This window comes from Pseudophryne corroboree, chromosome 10, assembly GCF_028390025.1.
Source record: "Pseudophryne corroboree isolate aPseCor3 chromosome 10, aPseCor3.hap2, whole genome shotgun sequence".
NCBI classification, from domain to species: Eukaryota; Metazoa; Chordata; class Amphibia; order Anura; family Myobatrachidae; genus Pseudophryne; species Pseudophryne corroboree.
The window spans coordinates 164960300-164981513 of NC_086453.1; the positions used below are offsets into that span (position 1 = coordinate 164960300).

At 46.2% G+C, this 21214-nt stretch overlaps 1 protein-coding gene across 7 annotated transcripts in view; it reads right to left on the bottom strand.

Annotated features, from left to right (window-relative positions):
- The window catches only part of MCAM (melanoma cell adhesion molecule), a 909696-nt gene that overhangs the window by 510961 nt on the left and 377521 nt on the right, over nucleotides 1-21214 (bottom strand). For all 7 annotated transcript variants that reach the window (XM_063942920.1, XM_063942918.1, XM_063942922.1 and 4 more), the window contains one exon: nucleotides 5485-5695. In XM_063942920.1, coding sequence (XP_063798990.1) covers nucleotides 5485-5695 — 211 coding nt within the window. The remainder of the gene's footprint in view (nucleotides 1-5484; nucleotides 5696-21214) is intronic.

Sequence of the window (21214 nt, forward strand, 5' to 3'; positions counted from 1 at the left end):
CTCAGAGGCCGTCAGGGTGTTGACAGGAAGCGGGTGTTTCTGGGCGGAAGCGGGTGTTTCTGGGGTATATTTACTAAGGTCCCGATTTTGTCTACTAAGAATTTGTATTCACAATCACTGTCGACAATGAGGGTCATTCCTAGTTGATCGTAGCTGTGCTTAATTTAGCTCCTGCCCAGTCCAGCTCCTGCGGCTGTCCGGGAGAACCTCTTCGCTGCCCGGGTCGCAGCGGCTGTGTGTGACGTCATGTAGCCACCGCGCCCCCCCCCCCCCAATGGTCCAGCCACGCCTGGCTTGGTCGGACCACGCCCCCTAAACGGCGTCTTAACGCCACCGTCCAGCCCCCTCCCACCCAGCGACCGCCTCTGCCTGGCAATCAGGCAGAGGCGATCCAGTGGCATCAGACCCGTCGTGACTGATGTCAACGGAGACCCCGCGAGCCAATCAGGGAGCGCCACGTCATGGTGCTCTCCTGATTGGATGTGCGCTCCTGGCCTGTCAATCAGGCGGAGCACAGCGGCTAGAATGGAGCTTAGCGCAGCTCCATTCTATTCTATGATGGGAACTTTCCGGTCTGTAGCTAACCGCAAAGTTAATTGGGGTCACCCACAAGAGTGACCCCAATTAACTTTGCGGTTAACCGCAGACTGCAAAGTTCCCATCATAGGCCAGAATGGAGCTGCACTAAGCTCCATTCTTGCCGCTGCGCTCTGCCTGATTGCCTGTGCGCTCCTGGCCAGTCAATCAGGAGAGTGCCATGATGTGGCGCTCCCTGATTGGCTTGCAGAATTTCCAGTGACATCAGTCACGGGGGGGTCCTGGCATTCGGGGAAAGGGGATCCATGTGTAAACATGGGTCCCCTTTAGTGTGTTGGACCGGGGTTTTTTCCGGTTTGTTTTTTTGTAACCCCAGGATTACTACATGGAACGAAGAGGACTGATCATCACTGGAAAATAGGTGAGTTTTTGGGGATTTTTTTTTACAGGTTTCCAACTGGATTCTACATTGACAAGGGGACCGAGGGGCTCCGTGGGACACAAGATAAGTATGTGTGAGTGTGTAAGTGTGCATGTATGTTAAAGTTTTACTTTCAAGGTGTATGTGTTCTCTTTTTATTTGAGTATTTTTGTTGTTGTAGAACTACAGGTACCAGTGGGCCCGTTATTTCCCAGTTTGCTGGTACTTGTGGTACTCCAAGTACCAGCTTGCGGGGGAGGCTTGATGGGACTTGTAGTTCTACAACAACAACAAATAATAATCTTTTTTTTTCAGGGATGGGGGGACAGCCTCGGGTTTCACCCCCTGGTCCTTGGGTGCCTGAAGTGGGGTCCCCTTGATTTAAGGGGTCCTCACTCCTCCAGGGAACCCCAGCCAGGGGTGACTAGTTGGGGGGGTAATGCCACGGCCGCAGGGACCTATATAAAAGTGTCCCCCGGCTGCGGCATTATCTTCTTGGCCAGTGGAGCCTGTTGCTGGTTTTAAAAATACGGGGGACCCCTACATCTTTTGTCCCCTATATTTTTGGAACTAGGGCTGGCCCAAGAGCCTGGTGCTGCTTGTCTAAATACGGGGGAACCACAGTCATTTCCCCCCGGTATTTAAACAACCAGGGCCGGCTCAAAGAGCCCGAGGCTGGTTATGCTTAGGAGGGGGGACCCCAAGCAATTTTTATTTTTAACTCTTGAAATACTTCTCATACTGTACACAATGAAGCCCTGCACGGGTCTTACTGATTCGGCCGGGCTTCATTGTGTTATGTCCGGCAGTGTTTTACTAACCACTCCCGTAAAGAACTGCCCGACAATACGAATAACATCGACATCGGAAAATACGAAAAACGCAAACTCGGCAGCTTAGTAAATTACCGACAATAATTTCAAAAAGTTGCAGAAACATGCAGCCGATAAAATTTGAGTTTAAACTCCCACCAATTCGGCAGAAACACGAATCTTAGTAAATAAATCTCACTGTGTATAATATATATGCCCCAAAAACATAATTATAACATGTGAGTGACTTTATATAGAAGGAGAGACAGGATCCACTCATAGCTCACCCTCTGGCCAAGGCTGTGCATGGAAGGTAATGAAACTTTACAGGGTACATTTTCAGTTGAACCTGGTTGGAAATGGTTGGAGGTCAGGGGGTGCCGTCAGGGCAGACTTAACAGCAGTGTAGGCCCCTGGGCAAAGCAATACACTGGAGCCCCTACCCACCCTGCAGCTGTATGGATGGGAGATGCTATCAGTGGCAGCTTTGATGTCCCGTGGTCGGTAGAGGGTGTTCTTTCTTCCGCTCAGCATGTAGGACCTGGAGCAGTAATTTATGCTACTCTTTTACTGCACAGATGGTGGAAGATGAGGTGGGAGTAACTAAACTGTAGAAGGGGTTGAATAAAAAGGCCCCGGTACATGACTTACAAGGTGGTAGGGCAGGGTTTAATACACAGGGGAGGGGTAGATAGTGGAGTTGTCTTTATATTTATAATTTTCTGGTGGGAGGGCAGCTTGCTTGACTGCAGATATCTCCAGTTCTTGGAAATAGATTTCTTAGCTTTCAATGGTATACACCACTAGAGAGTCCCACCTTTCAGAAGGTACTGGGGACTCGGGAATCAGAGTTCAGGAGCCAGAGCAATCCACCAACGAGTATATAAAACTGCATACCAGGCGTGTGGCGCTGGAGCAGGGACCAGCTGTTGAAGGGCTGATACAGTATCTCTGGTTCTGGGTACAGTAAAGACAAGCTGCTAGTGTCCACCGAAAGGGGAGAGTCCCAGCTTTTGGATTATATCCTCAGAATGATATCCTATAATGGTGCGTACACACAGTACGAAACTGCTAGGAGACATGAGCCTCCGATCTAGTCAATATTGACCCTGCCTGCACAGTCTATTTTTTCTTATGATGCCGATCCCAAGAGAGCGTGCACCGGCATAACAAGACAAGACAAGGCATACACATGGTGTGATTCGCAATAACTTTTCTTACAATTTTGCATATAGACAAAATCATAAAGATAAATCACACTGTGTGTACGGGGCTTTAGTCAGAGAGAACCCAAGATATCTGGCTGGGAAGAGCAATTTACAGGCTCGGATGGGAACCACTGATTAGAAGTCAGATATCTCAGGTTCCCCAGGGCCGATTTTAAAAAATCTGGTACCACTGGAAAAAGGGCTGTTAGATTCCTGAGGCCCTTGGGCAAGTGCCTATTGAGCCCATATGAAAAGACAGCCCTGGGTGCTGTGAGAGAAGAGGGTGGTATACAAAGGAGTGCTTAGTGGGAAGAGGTGAGGAACATATGAAGTGGGAGATGAGAAGAGCACAGAGATGTTCTCAAAGGAGTGGCCACAGTAAATAGCAGGGGTTGAGGCTGGGTGTAAGGGGACAGAGGGCCCTGAATGCAGGAAGAGAGGGCTGTGGGGAGGGAGGAGGTGGATCCATAGCCAGAATAAGGGGGGATGCAGGGTATACTGTACCCCCGGCCAGAGCAAGTTGACATCACTAGCTTTCCCTCTTAAGCAGCAGCAGAACCAGCAGCCAGAATGCGAGCAGGACAGTATGCAGTGCAGGCAAAGACATAGGAATATCATCTTTCATGAGGTACTGACAGAGCTTTCTGACCAGAGGAGAGATAGGAGGGTGGGGAGAGATATAAGTGACACAGGGATCCCAGCTTCTCTTCCTACCTGCCTGGGTGTCCGAGTCTTGAGTAAACTGTTATGCAACTAAACCATTTGGGTCAGAGATAGAGACACACACACAAAGAGTCCTACTGAGTCCTGTCCCAGTGTGTAAGTAGTACAGAGGCTGCTGCTATTCATGTATTTGACAAGATAAATTATTTTAATTTTTCTATGTGTATTTGTATATTGTAGGAGGGACAAACTGCTTTCCTTATTCATTTATGATTGTAATCACCTGTGTTGAAGTACCTTTCTTTTCAATGAAATAGTTCAACACAAGTGACGCCAATCATATATTAAATTGGAAGTTCAGGTAGAGAGCATCGTGTCCATCCTGGAATGGGACATGTTGGGAGGTATGCACAATTTAATATACTTCCCCTACCTTCCATTGGGGCCCCCCTGTCTTAAGTGCCACAGGCACCCCCAAGGCTTAAACCGGCCCTGGGTGGAGCAGCCGGAAAGGGTATTATCTCCGTCCTGATACTGGCCATATTAACTATAGATGGCAGCCACACAGCGCCCTGCAGCTCAGTACTTTTACTAGCTCCTCTGAAATATATGGGGGTGGGCAAGCAGCCCCCTTGCCTCCCTTGTTCCAGCAACTACGCTAATATATTAAAGAGATTGTATCTATTTTTTAAGACAATATTGCACTACAGATGTAGCCAAGCTGGTCTATGCCACAATGCATATTCATGTGCGCATGCAACGCAGCATAGAGCACACACGCCGCTCTGTGACTGGCAACAGCATGTGTTCCCACCATAGACATTCATTTGTGCACATTCATAAGCACGCAGGTGCACACAGTTGTGGGCACGCTAGCTTCGCCAGTGCTGCTGCGATGCCTATGCATCATGTCAACATGAGCGTGGCTACATGTTTATATCTATGGCCCTCATTCCGAGTTGTTCGCTCGCTAGCTGCTTTTAGCAGCATTGCACACGCTAGGCCGCCGCCCTCTGGGAGTGTATCTTAGTTTAGCAGAATAGTGAATGAAAGATTAGCAACACTGCTATTAAATAATTCCCTGCAGTTTCTGAGTAGCTCCAGACCTACTCCTAGATTGCAATCACCTCAGTCCGTTTAGTTCCTGGTTTGACGTCACAAACACGCCCTGCGTTCGGCCAGCCACTCCCCCGTTTCTCCAGCCACTCCTGCATTTTTACCTGGCACGCCTGCGTTTCTTTAGCACACTCCCTGAAAACGGCCAGTTTCCGCCCAGAAACACCCACTTTCTGTCAATCACACTACGATCACTCGAGCGAAGAAAAAACGTTGCTCGAGCTTGTGTAAATCTACAAAGTTTTGTGTTAAATTAATGAACGCATGCACGCTGCGTACCATCTTCATGCACATTGTTGCCGTTTTTTCACTTAATCGCTGCACTGCGAAATAGGCAGCGAATGACCACCTATGTTCTTTATTTGCATGGTCTATAAGGGAAAAAACTCTACTCATTTTATTAATAAAAGCTTCAAGTTAATTAATATCTGTGCTCACTTTAAATTGCAACATAAATATGCCTTATGGAATTTTGTGCCTTATTAGAGTTGGACATTGCACCTGCACGGCCTCAAACATTGTGGCCGTATCCCAGAAGGATGAGGCCACAATGTTATTAACAGCGGCTGGCGTTCGTGGGGAGGCGACATGGTGTTGGAGGGGGGCGGGCCGAATGGCAGTGTGCGTCCTGATTAAAAAATTTCGGCGGCAGCTCTGATTACAAAAATGGCACACATACAGTATAAACAAAATTATTTATGCCTTGTGGATCATACTTAGAACTCACTGTAGACTCTCAGCTGTATACTGCTTTCCTTAATGTTACCATGCTGGTCCTCAATTTGGCATTTGAACAGTTTCTCATCCTGAACTTGCACGTCATTAATCACCAAGGTAGAATTGTTTTCCAAACTGACAAGGCTTTTCAGCTCAGACTCTTCCCTGAATTCTCCTTTGGGTCCAATGGTATAAATCTTGTGATGATGCCCTTTGTTGTCCTATGAAAAGGTAATAGAAACCATTAACTCCATTATAAGTCACCAAAAATACAGTCTCTTACATTTAATGGTAAAACATAAGTCAAATACGATACATCAAGATGAAATTGAGTATATATAGATGTGTCCCTATATTCCTGATATTTTTGCGGGAGGCTGCATAATGTGACATTGCTGCAATGCATATACAGTGCAGCCTCCCGCAGCTGCAGCTCTACTTTGTCCTGATAGTGTGGCTAATTCAGATCTGATCATTTGGCTGCATTTTTTGCTATCCTGCGTTCAGATAGTCGCCACCTACAGTGGGAGTGTATTTTCACCGTGCAAGTGTGCAATGCTATGTGAACGCCGAGCTGCTAAAATTCTGTGCGTCTCTGCACAGCCCAGGACTTGCTTTTCCTGTACAATAGAATCTGTCTGATTGGAGCAAGGAGCTGATGTCAGACACCCTCCCTGAAAACTCTTGGGCATGCCTGCGTTTTCCCAAAACACTCCCAGTAAACGGTCAGTTACCAGCCACAAACTGCTTCCTCCTGTCAATCACCTTGTGAACGCCTGTGCAAACTGATTTTTCACACCATCCCGTCGCTGACCAGCGATGCCCGTTGTTGTTGTCCAACGCATGTGAATCACCCCCAGTGTCCTGCTAGTGTTTGCAACAGCATGCATGCGCACGCTCCCACAAACACCTTCTGGTACAACTATCTGTAACTACAGGTAGCGGTAGCATAGCTACCCGCTACCCATGCTTACTAACTCCTGCCAGCTCCCCCTCCCTGTGTAGGGCAGTGGGAGCATCACTCTAATGCTGCCTGCGGCCGCACACTATCTTTCTCCACAGTGAGTAGCGGGTGCGTGCCTATGCACACTCTCGTTACGCTACGCTGTCCTGGGATTTACAGCCTGCACATCGCAGGCAATGATTTAAGAGAGCACATCTGTACACAGTTTTTTTTAAGCTAATTCAGCTTTTCTTTATTAAATGCTCAGTAAAGCAAAGAGCTCAACTTAATCTTTACAAACAACCATTGTTTCTCTACTGACTTCAAATGTAGTAGTTGGTGTATCAAGCAGTGAAAAGGGTAGAGAATTGGACCAGTGGAAAAGTTGATCATAGCAACCAATCGGTTTTGAGGAATCATTTATCAACTGCACTCCATAAAATGATAAGTAGATGTGGATAAGTTGCTATGGGCAACTTCTACACTGGTCCAATTCTCCATTCTCTTCACTGCTTGATACATCAACCCCATAATTTCTAGGCAATTGTGAAACTTGCCAAATTATAACATTTGCTAATCAAGCAACACTACTGACAGGGCCAGTTCTAGACCTTTTAGGCTCAGGGTGACAGTTTCCTCCTTTGGTGTCCCCCACCCCCAATATTAGGCGCACGCAAAAATAAAACATGATGCCATAGTAGAGCTGCTTATACACATTACACCACAGTTCAGTCGCTTATGCATGTTACGCAACAGTAGAAACTCTTATACATGTTACACCACAGTAGAGCCGCTACGGAAGTAGCTGTGAGGTGAAAACGAGAGAGAGAGAGAGAGAGAGAGAGGTGAGGATGGGAGAGAGAGAGGGAGGTGATGTGTGGACTGGAGAGAAAGAGAGAGAGAGAGAGGGGGAGAGGGGAGGTGACGAAGGAAGATAGATAGGGGTAAATTTACTAAGGTGGGAGTTTTTTTTAGAAGTGGTGATGTTGCTCATAGCAACCAATCAGATTCTACTTTACATGTATCTAGCTGCTTCTAGAAGATAATAGATACAATCTTATTGGTTACTGTGGGCAAATCACCAGTTCAAAAAAAACTTCCACCCTCGTAAATTTACCCGAGAGAGAGAGAGAGAGAGAGAGAGAGAGAGAGAGAGAGAGAGAGAGAGAGAGAGAGAGAGAGAGAGAGAGTGTGAGTCAACCAGGGCAAGTGTTCACATGCAATCAACCCTGGTGGGGGACGTGGCGCAGATCCTTCTGACAGTGCTGAGGCTGCAGATTATGTGCTGTTGCTGCTTGGGCCGTAATCTGGGGCTACCTAGGTGATGGGTCTCCTCCTCAGGGCAATCAGTCTGAAAACCAGATAAGAGGGCGTTCGACCACGTGTAGTGATGAAATCGCTTGTGCACCGGCATTCCGGGAAGGTAGGAGGGAAAGAAGAGTACAGTAGTATGTATGTATGGGGAAAATGTGGCAGAGGGTGAGAGGGGGCATGCCAGCGAGGTGACTGTGACCGCACTCTCAGACAGCCTCTCTCCCCTGGACTCCGGCAGCGGTAGGTGGTATGATTATTACCAGCAGTGACATGCCCACACTCTGGTACTGCTGCCTCCCACTGTGTGAGCTGCCCTACCAGAACTCTCATCAGTGGGTGCCCCACAACCACCAATGCAAAGCTGAGTCGGACCTTGCTTGGCATTCATACCCTATGCAATTGCCTACTTTGCCTATGCTTGTTCTGGCAGTGAGATAGTTCGGGCTCCGGTGGGGTGACTGCAGCTGCACCCTTAGGACACAGTGCCCCAGGCAGTAGCCCTGCTCGCCCAGCTCTAGACCCACCACTGATTACTAACCATACAAAACATAAAGCGGCTGACAGAGTTGAATGCAAGTCATGAGTACTTGTTTCTGTACTGGGTGTGCCTAATGAGGGGAGAGATTTATTAAATCTTGTCAGGGCCGGCTCCAGGCCTACCAGCACGTTGAGTGAGAAATTTTGAAGCAGCCCCACCACCACCACCACACACACACACACACACACACACACACACACACTCAATGCTCCTAGGAAAGTGGGCTTGGCCTCACAACTTTATATTATGATAGCAAACTCTAAATATATATATATTTTCACACTCTCCTCTACACACACACACACACACACACACACACACACACACACACACACAATTAGCAACCTTACACATAATGCCTATAGTAGTGCTCCTTACACATAATGTCCTCAGATTAGTGTCAGATACACATAACATTCCAGTATAGTGCCAGATACACATAATGACCCAGTGGTGCAGTGCCAGATATACATATGCCCCCAATAGTGCTGTGCCAGATACACATATGCCCCCAGCAGTGCCAGACACACATATGCCCCAAGCAGTGCCAGATACACACATGCCCCAAGCAGTGCCAGATACACATACGTCCCCAAAAGTGCCAAATACACATATGTCCTAGCAGTGCCAAATACACATATGCCCCCAGCAGTGCCAAATACACATATGCCCCAGCAGTGCCAGATACACATATGCCCCAGCAGTGCCAGAAACATATATGCCCCAGCAGTGCCAGATACACATATGCCCCTAGAAATACCAGATACAACTATGGCCCCTGCAATGCCATATACACATACAGTATGCCCTGAATAGTGCCAGATACACATATACCCCCAGTAGTGCAGTGCCAAATACACATATGCCCCCAAAAGTGCCAGATACACAAATGGCCCATTTAGTGCCAGATACACACATGTTCCCAGCAGTGCCAGATAAACATATGCAGCAGCGGCTCCTACCTTGCTGTAGGAGGAGGGCTGCCGCTGCAATGCTCCAAGTCTCCGGCCTCTTCTCCATGCTACTGCCGGCGCCCAGGTCCCAGCATCTGCACTGTGTAGCTCACAGATGCTGGGACCTGGCGCATGCACAGTAGTGGCTAACCAGCTTGAAAACTCAGCAACGGCTGAACAAAATTACTTAACCAAGTAACAAAAAACAGTACTAAACCAAGAACAAAGCAGTACTAAACAAAGTAACCACTGCAGGATCAGCATCCTCTGCGGACCACGAGAAAAGGATTTACCGGTAGGTAATAAAAATCCTATTTTCTCTTACGTCCTAGGGGATGCTGGGGTCCATATTAGTACCATGGGGATATACCAAAGCTCCCAGAATGGGAGGGAGAGCGCAGAGGCTCCAGCAGAACTGATTAACCAAACTTTAGGTCTTCAGTGGCCAAAGTATCGAACTTGTAGAACTTGGCAAACGTGTTCTACCCAGACTAAGTAGCCGTTTGGCAAAGCTGTAAAGTTGAGACACCCCGGGCAGCCGCCCAGGAAGAACCCATCTTACGAGTAGAGTGGGCCTGAACAGATCTTGGACATGGCAATCCTGCCGTAGAATATGCATGCTGGATAGTGACCCTCATCTAGCGAGAGATCATCTGCTTAGAAGCAGGACACCCAATTTTCTTGGGATCATAAAGGACAAACAGAGAGTCCAATTTTCTGTGACAAATAGTCCTCTTCACATCGATTTTCAGAGCCCTTACATCATCCAAGGACTTTGATGGAATTGAGGAGTCAGTAGCAACTGGCAGCACAATAGGTTGGTTTATATGAAAAGCCGACACAACCTTTAGAAGGAACTGCTGACGCGTCCGGAGCTCAGCTCTATCTTCATAAAAGATCAAATAGGGGCTTTTACAAGACAAAGTCCCCAACTCCGACACACGTCTAGCAGAAGCTAAGGCCAACAAAGTGACAGCCTTCCACGTGAGAAACTTGACCTCAACCTCCTGTAGAGGCTCGAACCAAACAAAAACTGTAGCACCACGTTAAGATCCCAGGGTGCCGTAGGCAGCACAAAGGGAGGCTGGATGTGCAGAACCCAGATCAAGAAAGTCTGAACCTCAGGGAGGGAAGCCAATTGTTTCTGGAAGAAAATGGATAAGGCCGAAATCTGTACCTTCACGGATCCCAGAGGAGAAACCATCCCATATATACAAATTTGAACAAATCCTGCACCAGTTTATTAAAGCTATCTTTACATATGATGCTAGATATCTAATGATTTCTACTGCTTCACATTTAATATCATTTTGTATTCCTTTGCAGAAATTTATTTCTATTTACAGGTGCAATCCTAACGCTTTAAGGTCCTAGACCCAAGTTACATGCAAAAACAAAGAAGCGTTTTTCTGTCGGATGCGAGAAACCATCCCAGTTGAAACTCCACTGTAGGAAACTTCTTGGATACACCCCAAGATACATACTTTTTCCAAATGCGATGGTAACGTTTAGACATTACTCCTTTCCTAGCCTGTATCAGGGTAGGAATAACCTTGTTCGGAATGCCCTTCCGAGCTAATATCTGGCGTTCAACCTCCATGCTGTCAAACGTAGCCGCGGTAAGTCTTGATAAGCGAACGGCCCCTGTTGCAGTAGGTCCTCCCGAAGAGGAAGAGGCCTTTGATCTTCCAGCAGTAGATCCAGAAGATCTGCATACCAAGCACTTCTTGGCCAGTCCAGAGCAATGAGGATTGCCTGAACTCTTTCTCTTTTTATAAGCTATAGAATCCTTGGAACGAGTGGAAGTGGAGGAAATACAAAAACTGACTGGAACACCAACAGAGTCACCAGGGCGTCCACTGCCACTGCTTGCGGGTCTCTTGACCTGGAACAGTACCTCCGAAGTGTCAGTACTGCACTCTCACCCTGTTGCTGCCATTCACCCTGGCTCCCCTCTTGTCGTGTCACCGGGGGGACACTCACCACCGCTATCTTCTGGCTCTGTCAGGGGGCGGCGGCAAGCTGCGGGAGTGAGCGGTCACCTCGTGGGCTAACGATCATCACCCTCAGGAGCTTTATGACCTGTCAGCGGAGATAGTGGTCATTAACCTCTGAGGGTTGGACACTACTCCCCCCTCCCCCCCCCCCCCCCCTCCCAAGTCCCACGAAGCAGGGAGGTTGTTGGCAGCATAAAAAAAAAACCCAATAAAAAACAGAAAAGCTCTAAAAGCTGTGACCGGCTTCTCCGGGCACATTTTCTAAATTGAGTCTGGTAGGAGGGGCATAGAGGGAGGAGCCAGCCCACACTTTCAAAGTTTTACAGTGTGCATGGCTCCTGGTGGACCCGTCTATACCCCATGGTACTAATATGGACCCCAGCATCATCTAGGACATAAGAGAAAATCTTCTGTATGACCTCCCCATTACCAACCAGTTATGTCCTTTCAAGCAAAGAGTTCCTCAGTCAATATAATAATGCACCTCTCAACCTTCCCCAAACATATAAATAAAAAAGTAGGTAAGACTAAGTGCCTACAACACATACTTGACAAATTCTCAGCCGAGGTCTCTGGGAGGGTCCAGATGAAGGGTCAATCAGGTAAATGATATTGGGTACAGAGCTATGATTGCAGCTCTATCCCTTTATACTTACCAACTCTCCCAAAATGGCTGGGAGGCTCTCGAAAATCGGCCACCCAGAAGAGTGGCCAGAAGAGTTGACAAGTCTCCCGGCCGGTTTCCAAAACCCTGCACCCCTGGTGAAACACTCTAGTATCTCCCGCAGCGGGGGTGCCGATAACATGATTCATGACCCCGCCCCCTGCCCTACTATGCCGGCAATCTCGGCATAGTGTAGTGGGGGTGGGGCCATGATGATGCAATATCGTGGCCACGCCTACCGCCTCACAGTTACAGCTCCATTTTGCCACACCACACCCCCGGAGGCAGTCGCAAACACAGGATTTGCATGGGGCGGTTTCCAGAACAGGGTGGAACCAAGCACGGGGGTGGGGACTGAGGTGACCCAGTATATGCTTAGTCCATAAAACTAGTGTGTCTGTATTTTATATATATATATATATATATATACACACACATACATATACACATATATTTACCGTATATACACACACACACACACACACACACACCATATTAAACATACATGTATGTATGTATATATATATATATATATATATATGTATAAACACACACACATACAGTACACGTATGTATACGCATGTATATATATCATATGTGTGTAGGTGTGTGGTTTTTTTTTTTTGAATCAAGTATTTTTATTATTTTGCAACAAAAAGAAAAACATTGCAATAAACATTTGTAAAACACTATTACAAAAACAAAATTGTGTTTTGCAAGTCACTCCAGAGAATAGCAATTGCAGTATATGGACACAGGACATAATCGCTTCCATTTATCAGAACAAATCAAAACATATATAGGAGAGTTTAAAAGGAATCATATTTTGTGCCAGAATATATGGGGGGAGAGGTGCCGGCCGGACGGCAGCAGGGCCGATACACGTCACCGCTACGATCAGCACATACGTTCACTATCTAAATTGGGGGATCAGTAGAGTATCAAGAGCTCTTCCAAAGAGCCCATATCCTATCAAACTTCAATAGGGAATTTCGTTTAGTACGCATAAAACATTCATGGGAGAGTAGAATTCACAAGGGCAACCCACTCAGCAGATGATGGAGGGACATGAGCCATCCAGGTACGAGCTATACACACACGGGCCAATGCTAGAACAATATTTACATAAAGGCTGGAATGAAGTGGGAGGCAGTCCCTTAGATCAAGACCGAATATGCAAATATGCGGAGTCATCAATGGGATCCGAATACCCGTGTGATCTATAGATGTCGTGACATCCTCCCAGAAAGCATACACCCACGGGCATTGCCAAAGCAAGTGCCAGAACCCAGCAGCCGAAGCAGAGCATTTCGGACAGTTATCAGAGGACGAGCCTCCAAATTGAAACAGACGATGAGGAGTCCAATAGACTCTATGTAAAATATATAGCTGTATCTGCTGGAATCTAGCACCCGCCGAGGCCGCACGCGGGGAAGCCAGGATATTCTTCCAATCCTCATCGTTAATTTCACCCAAATCTTGAGTCCATCTATCACTAAGGGTGGACAGCCCGGCCAGTCCAGAGGAGGAGAGGAGGGAGGAGTACGAAACCGAGACCCTTCCACGAGAAGGCAAAGTACGAATTAATTTGTGAACAGGGGATTCAGAAAGTTGTGGAGTAGAGCCCCGCCACTGTGCTGTCAGTGCATGTCGGAGCTGTAAATAACAAAATAAATATTGTCTAGGGATACTATATGTAGTGGACAGATGCTCGAAACTATGTAATACCCCATCCTGGTAAAGTTGCCCCACAGCAGACACCTCATACGAAGTCCAAATCGAACTACCCTCCAATTGAAAAAGTTCGGAAAAAGTTGTGTTAAACCAAAGTGGAGAGCAGGGGTCCACTGTGGGATCTCCCAGCAAAGTCTCAGTCATCGACCAGACCCTACAAGCCTGCTGCAATAATGGGGGAAGGGAGGTTAATGAAGTATTTGCTAGTAAGAACTGCAACGGAGAAAATTAAAGGCCAGCCTTCTCCAAAAGAGCTACAGGTAAATTCCCATAATCTCCCGGAGTAACCCATTCACAAAGTTGTACCAGTTGGGCAGCCAGATAGTGTAAGCGTATGTCTGGCAGGGCCAAGCCACCCTCGGCTCTGGGTCTACTAAGCGTTTTATATTATGTGCCCGTCTAGCACCCCAGATAAAGGAAGCAATGTATCGGGAAATCAATAAAAATTGTGAGGCCAGGATATACACTGGTGAATTCTGCAGTATATAAAGAAATTTAGGTTGAGCAATCATTTTAATAATATTCACCCGACCAGTCACAGTTAGCGGGAGCTTCTGCCAAATGCGCGTCTTCATACGCAGATTATCAATCTGGGGGGTCAGATTCAGGGTAACAAAGTCTTTAGGACAATGAGAAATTTGGATACCAAGGTATTTAAACTGGGTGCACCATTGTAGGGGAAAATCATAAGAGGGTGGAGGTGATGTAGAGGGTCTTAGCGGAAACACCACCGATTTTCCCCAATTAATACAGATACCTGAAAAAACTCCCGAACCAATTCTAGAAGGGCAGGCAATGAGGGGAATATATCTTTTAAAAATAAATCGTCCCCATATAACCCAACCTTTTCCTCCTGACCCGCAACCGTAAGCCCCGCTATATTTGTTGCGGCCCTAACTGCGCAGGCCAAGGGTTCTATAGCAAGAGCAAAAAGCAGTGGGGAGAGAGGACACCCTTGTTGAGTTCCCCTCTCCAGCAGAAAAGATTCAGTAGTAAAACCATTAATCACGACTCTCGCCGCTGGACAGGAATACAAAAGTTTAACCCAGGACAAAAAACTCGGGCCAATCCCAAATCTGGAAAGGGACTCCCAGAGATAAACCCATTCTACGGAGTAAAAAGCACGGGCAGCATCAAGGGAAACCACTATCGCACCGTCCAAGTCATCCCCCGCCAACTGCATATACGTAAATAGTTGTCTGAGATTGACAGTGGTAGACCTGCCTGGTATAAAGTCAGTCTGATCACAATGAACCAGCTCCAAGACCACAGTATTAAGCCGGAGCGCTAAAAGTTTGGCTAGAATTTTTATGTCAGTTGACAGCAGGGAGATAGGACGGTAAGAGTCTAAAAGGAGAGGGTCTTTACCTGGTTTCGGAATTAGCACCACCAGTGCCTCCGCCATAGATGGGGGAAGAGTGCCATCCTGCAAAAGCAATTCCAATATCAGCAGGAGTTTGGGGGCAAAAAAATCCAATTGTGTTTTGTACAGTTCAATAGGGAGACCATCCACCCCCGGGGCCTTGTTACAGGGAAAGGACCTAATAGCATTTTTAACTTCCTCCAGCGTAATGGGCGCATCCCGAAATTGGCGCGACTCGAGACTCAGAGAAGGAATATCTATCTTATCAATATAATCAGACAATGTTGGGTACGAGTATCGCACCCCAGATCTGTAAACCTCCGAAAATTATGAGTAAAAACTAGAACCTATAGAAGGGGTGTCAGTGTAGACAACACCCGACACTCCCGTGATACTATGCACAGTGGCGGGGGGCATCTCCTGCCTTGCCAAGTAGGCCAGAAACTTTACAGAGCGATCTCCCTGAATATAAAAATCATGAGCGCGGAAAAGTAAACTCCTTTTGGATTTATCAAGGAGTAGGTCCGTCAACTGCTTATGGACAATCAACCATTCCAACCGATCCGCGGCGAGGCCACTACGCAAATAGATCTGTTCAAGCTCCGCACACCTCCTCTCCAACTCCTCCTCCGATCTTCTACTAGAAATCTTCAGCTGGGCAACTCTAGATATTAAAGAACCACGTAGAAAAGCCTTATAAGTATCCCATATCAACGAGGCATTATCACAAACAGAGTTATTAACAAAAAACTCCTCCCAAAGCACAAGTAGTTCAGAGGCTGCACCCATCTGGGTCAGCCAAAAAGGATGAAACTTCCAGAATGATGCCCCCCTGGGTATATCAAAACATATAGACAACAATATAGGGGAATGATCGGAAATCCCACGTGATAAATATCTCACTGAAGATACACAGGGAAGTAGGGAACATGTAAGCAGTGCCATATCAATACGGGAAAATACTCCATACGAGCTAGAGAAGCAGGAAAAACAACTGACAGCGGGGTTGCGCAAGCGCCAGACATCCACAAGTCCGAACTCAGAAATCAAACGGGCAAAAGCAGTGGGTCTGGGAGCCATAAGCTGGGTAGCAGGCCTCCACCTATCAGCAGCCTCATCCAAAACAGCGTTACAATCACCGATACATATAACTGGGGCGTGAGGAAATTCCTGCATAAAAGCACAGGCCTTCACCAAGATTCCAGAGTTATAAGGAGCCGTGTATTGTGCCGGCTAAAAACACATAGCATCCTAATGGGTCAATTTGGACTTTAGTACAAACAAAGTTCAAGTTTTTATGAATCAACAGTGAAACACCCCTAGAATTAGAATGGAAAGTGGAGTGAAACGCCCACCCCACCCAAGGTTTCTTAAGGGAAAGAAATCTACTACCAATAAGATGCGTCTCCATAAGACAGACCAGGCCAGGATTATGAGACTTAATATATTTAAAACTAGGGAATGCTTAACGTTATCATTAAGGCCTCTAACGTTCCATGAGAAAACATTAACCACAGTGATACATAACATTCAGTATGTCAACAGTAAGCCAGCGGTACTCCAGCACGGCACCAGCCACCTCCCATGTAGAAGCAAAATAAGTATAATTCAGCACTTTCAGAGCAACATAGCACAAAAAAACACACATAAAAAGAAACACAGAGCAATGATAAGAAAAATAACAAAACCCAACCAGCCCCTCCCCGCATACCATACCAAACATAGGTACTCCTATCCCAAAACATATTGACTCTAGAAGAGAATCAAAAGAAATTAAAATGGACCATCTGTGGGGCAGCTAAACCCCGTAACCTTTAGGACATGAAGTCCCCAGCCTAACATCAGAAAAAATATGCCAATACCGAATATTCACTGGCCCTGACAAAAGGCTTTCCTATAAGATAAAAAAAAAAAAAAGTCAACATTTGAATAGCAGAATGTAAATGCTAGGAAAAAGTAATATGAACAGGAGACACACACACACATACATATATATATATATATATATATATATATATATATATACACACACACACACACACACACACACACACACACACACCTATATATATATATATATATATATATACACACACACTGCTCAAAAAAATAAAGGGAACACTAAAATAACACATCCTAGATCTGAATGAATGAAATATTCTTATTAAATACTTTGTCCTTTACATAGTTGAATGTGCTGACAACAAAATCACACAAAAATTATCAATGGACATCAAATTTATTAACCCATGGAGGTCTGGATTTGGAGTCACCCTCAAAATTACACACACTACAGGCTGATCCAACTTTGATGTAATGTCCTTAAAACAAGTCAAAATGAGGCTCAGTATGTGTGTGGCCTCCACGTGCCTGTATGACCTCCCTACAACCCACATTAAACGGTGGGTCAGCCAAATCATCACATTGGCATTGGTATACATTATACCACAATGTTATCTAACTAACATAAAATATAACTTTTAATAATGACAATAAAACATCACTAGAAATAAAATTAAAAATATATATATCTGGCGAAGAGACATAGAGCTTTAAGTGAGGCCGCCGTAGCCACGGTTGGCGTCAGTAAAGCTACCATATGCTCACAACACGTATGGCTACATAGATATAGGACATTTATAAAGAGAAGAACCATAGACTAATAATAAGAAACCACCATGACTATAGACCATTATAGAAATATCCCATATGGATTTGCTTCATTTATACCTTGTGGAGTAAGTGTCTCCAGCTCAAGGATCCACCGTGATTCACGTCGTTTCAGCTTTAGTTCCCTATCACCCCCTCGAATAGAAGGTGGGATATGGTCAATCAGCATGCATTTGAGGCTTGATACTGAGTGTTTGTGTTGTAACCAGTGTTTCGCTACTGGTTTGTCCGTTTTATTGGTCTCCAGAGCCTGTCTAATTGAATAACGATGGTTTGCCATACGTTCACGGAAGCACCGTGTGGTAAGTCCAACATAATAGAGCCCACATGGACAGATGATAATGTAGATCACAAATTCAGACATACACGAGAGCTTGTGTTTGATAGGGATCCGTTTTCCACTATGCGGGTGGGCAAACGAAGATCCACTCGTCATAGATCTGCATGTTGTGCAATCAGGGCACCGGAAACAACCTGTTTTCCTCATCGTCAGCCATGATGGATTCACGATTTGTGGTTGTAAAGTTGGACGCATCAGCAGCTGTCGTAGATTGGGCCCTCTACGGTAGGAGTGCATAGGAGGTCTTTGGCTTAGACCCTCCAATTTAGCATCTGTTGCAACTATGGGCCAATGCTTCTTTATTGCTTTTTCAGCAGCCCTAGAATTTGTATCGAAGGTTGACGTGAAAATAAGCCGACAGGGATCAAATCTTGATGCGGACTTCTGACCAATATTCTTGTACTTGACCTTTGCTTTCTTAAGGCATCTGGAGACCACCTTCGGTGAGTACCCTCGTGCCAAAAATCTCTCAGACATCTCAGAGAGTTGTTGATCTGCAGTAGCCGTTGAAGAGTTGTTCCGCAATACACGTAGAAATTGAGAGATTGGCATACTCTCTTTGAGACTGTCCGGATGGTGGCTAGTAGCAAACAGCAATGTGTTCCGGTCAGTCTGTTTATGAAACAAGGTGGATCCTAGATGGGTGTGCTCACGAAAGATCGTCACATCAAGAAAATTCATATAGTCATGGTGTATTTCATAAGTAAAACAAATGGGACTATCAATTGAGTTGAGATACTGCACCATTCCATGAAACTCAGCCTCCGTTCCCCTCTACAAGCAAAAAATATTGTCAATGTAACGCCCAAAATACATTAACTTATCTCCAAATTTTGGGACAATATACATATTTTCATACTGATGCATGAATAAATTGGCGTAAGATGGCGCCAGGTTGGAGCCCATGGCGGTCCCGGTGCCCTGGATATAGAAATCAGTGCCATAACAAAAATGATTTTTGCTGAGGACAAGTTCAGCCAAGCTACCAGGAATTCGACAGGGGGACCGTCATGGGCACCACCACTAAGTGCCAGCCTAAGCGACTCTAGGCCAGCAAGGTGAGGAATCACCGTATACAGTGAATTGACATCCATAGATGCCAGTAACACATCAGGGATGTCACCAATTTTAGAAATTTTGTCCAAAAAATCACCAGTATCCCTGATATAACTCCACATATTACACACAAGAGGTTGTAGAAAACTATCAACAAATCTCGCAATAGGTTGTAGAAGTGAATCATTAGCTGAGATGATGGGCGTCCAGGAGGGGTGTCAAGGGATTTATGGATTTTTGGCAGTGTGTATATGGATATGCTTCATTTAGACCTTGTGGAGTAAGTGTCTCCAGCTCAAAGATCCACCGTGATTCACGTCGTTTCAGCTTTACTTCCCTATCACCCCCTCGAATAGAAGGTGGGATATGGTCAATCAGCATGCATTTGAGGCTTGATACTGAGTGTTTGTGTTGTAACCAATGTTTGGCTACTGGTTTGTCCGTTTTATTGGTCTCCAGAGCCTGTCTAATTGAATAACGATGGTTTGCCATACGTTCACGGAATTACCGTGTGGTAAGTCCAACATAATAGAGCCCACATGGACAGATGATAATGTAGATCACAAATTCAGACATACACGAGAGCGTGTGCTTGATAGGGATCCGTTTTCCACTATGCGGGTGGGCAAACGAAGATCCACTCGTCATAGATCTGCATGTTGTGCAATCAGGGCACCGGAAACAACCTGTTTTCCTCATCGTCAGCCATGATGGATTCACGATTTGTGGTTGTAAAGTTGGACGCATCAGCAGCTGTCGTAGATTGGGCCCTCTACGGTAGGAGTGCAAAGGAGGTCTTTGGCTTAGACCCTCCAATTTAGCATCTGTTGCAACTATGGGCCAATGCTTCTTTATTGCTTTTTGGCACGATCCGGGTATCTGGACGCCATTTCTTACCCATCAGATGCCTCCTAAGGCTGGCTCAGCGCTCCAGGACCGGATCCCATCTGTTATCCTAATGTTCACATTCCTGCATCCTCTCCTGTCTCTCTGAGACGCTGTCACAGTAACGCCTTATTACATCTGGCATGGCGTCTCCCGCGGCCTCCGCCGCCGTCCCTGAGCTTCTGCATGCAGAGTGTCAGAGTGGCGATTACGTCAGCCGCGGCCTCCGCTGTGTCCGCGTGGTTGGATGTGCACTTGTCAGCCTGGCGTCTCCTGTCTCCAGTGGCCGGCGCCGCCATTACTGTTTTCATTACTACAAACCAAACTTCCCTCCAAGTGTCTGCATGGGCGCAGCCATCTTGGATTCTGTCAGCTGATCATTTCCTCCAATCTGTTGTCAGTATTGTTAATCTGCATAATTGCCTAGCCAATCCCTTCCTTGCTGCAGGTATAAATACACTGTGCCTGAGCAAGGAAGGCGTCAGTGCTTTGGTTGTCAAACCTAGTTCCTGTTTGTCTCTCTCCTGTGATTGTCTCCAGGTTCCAGCTCCTGTCTCAAGACTTCCACCATAGAGACCCGCACCAGCATTCCACCTGCGGTGTAGCCTGACTCTCCAATCCATTGTGGATTCATCTGTTTCCAGCTACAACATTACCTGCTTCCAGCTCAGCTTCCAGCAGAGTACAGCTTCCCTTAAAGGGCCGGTGTCCTTTCTACACTTTACCACTCTCCACCGGTATTATTATTTCTCCGCTCTCAAGTTCTACATTTCAGTTCATATTTCATCGCTCCCAAGTTCATTTATTATTTAACTGGTTCCAGCCAGTATCCACTCCGTGCTAACAACAGTCTGGTTCCAGCCAGTATCCACAGCAGCTGTTTTACCTTCAGCAACCCAGCTTTTCCTGGAACACCAGCTGGCACAATCCTGGGTTATCTCCATTGCTACAGTCGGGCCTGGTAAGGACTTTCCATCTAGAAGATCATAAGAACTATCTCACACTACCAGTGCCCTGTGGCTCCTGCCATCCTGTAGTACCCAGGAACTGTATTTATTATTTGCTGACTTTTACGTTTTCTTTTACTGCTGCTGTGTTGCGGAGTTGTCATAATAAACATCATTGACTTTTATCCAAGTTGTCGTGGTCACGCCTTCGGGCAGTTATTATTCATGTTACTTACATGTCCAGGGGTCTGATACAACCTCCCAGGTTCCGGTACATCTCAGCCCCTACAACTGAGGCTGCCTCCCGTCAGCTCAGGCCCTCAGTTGTGACACTTT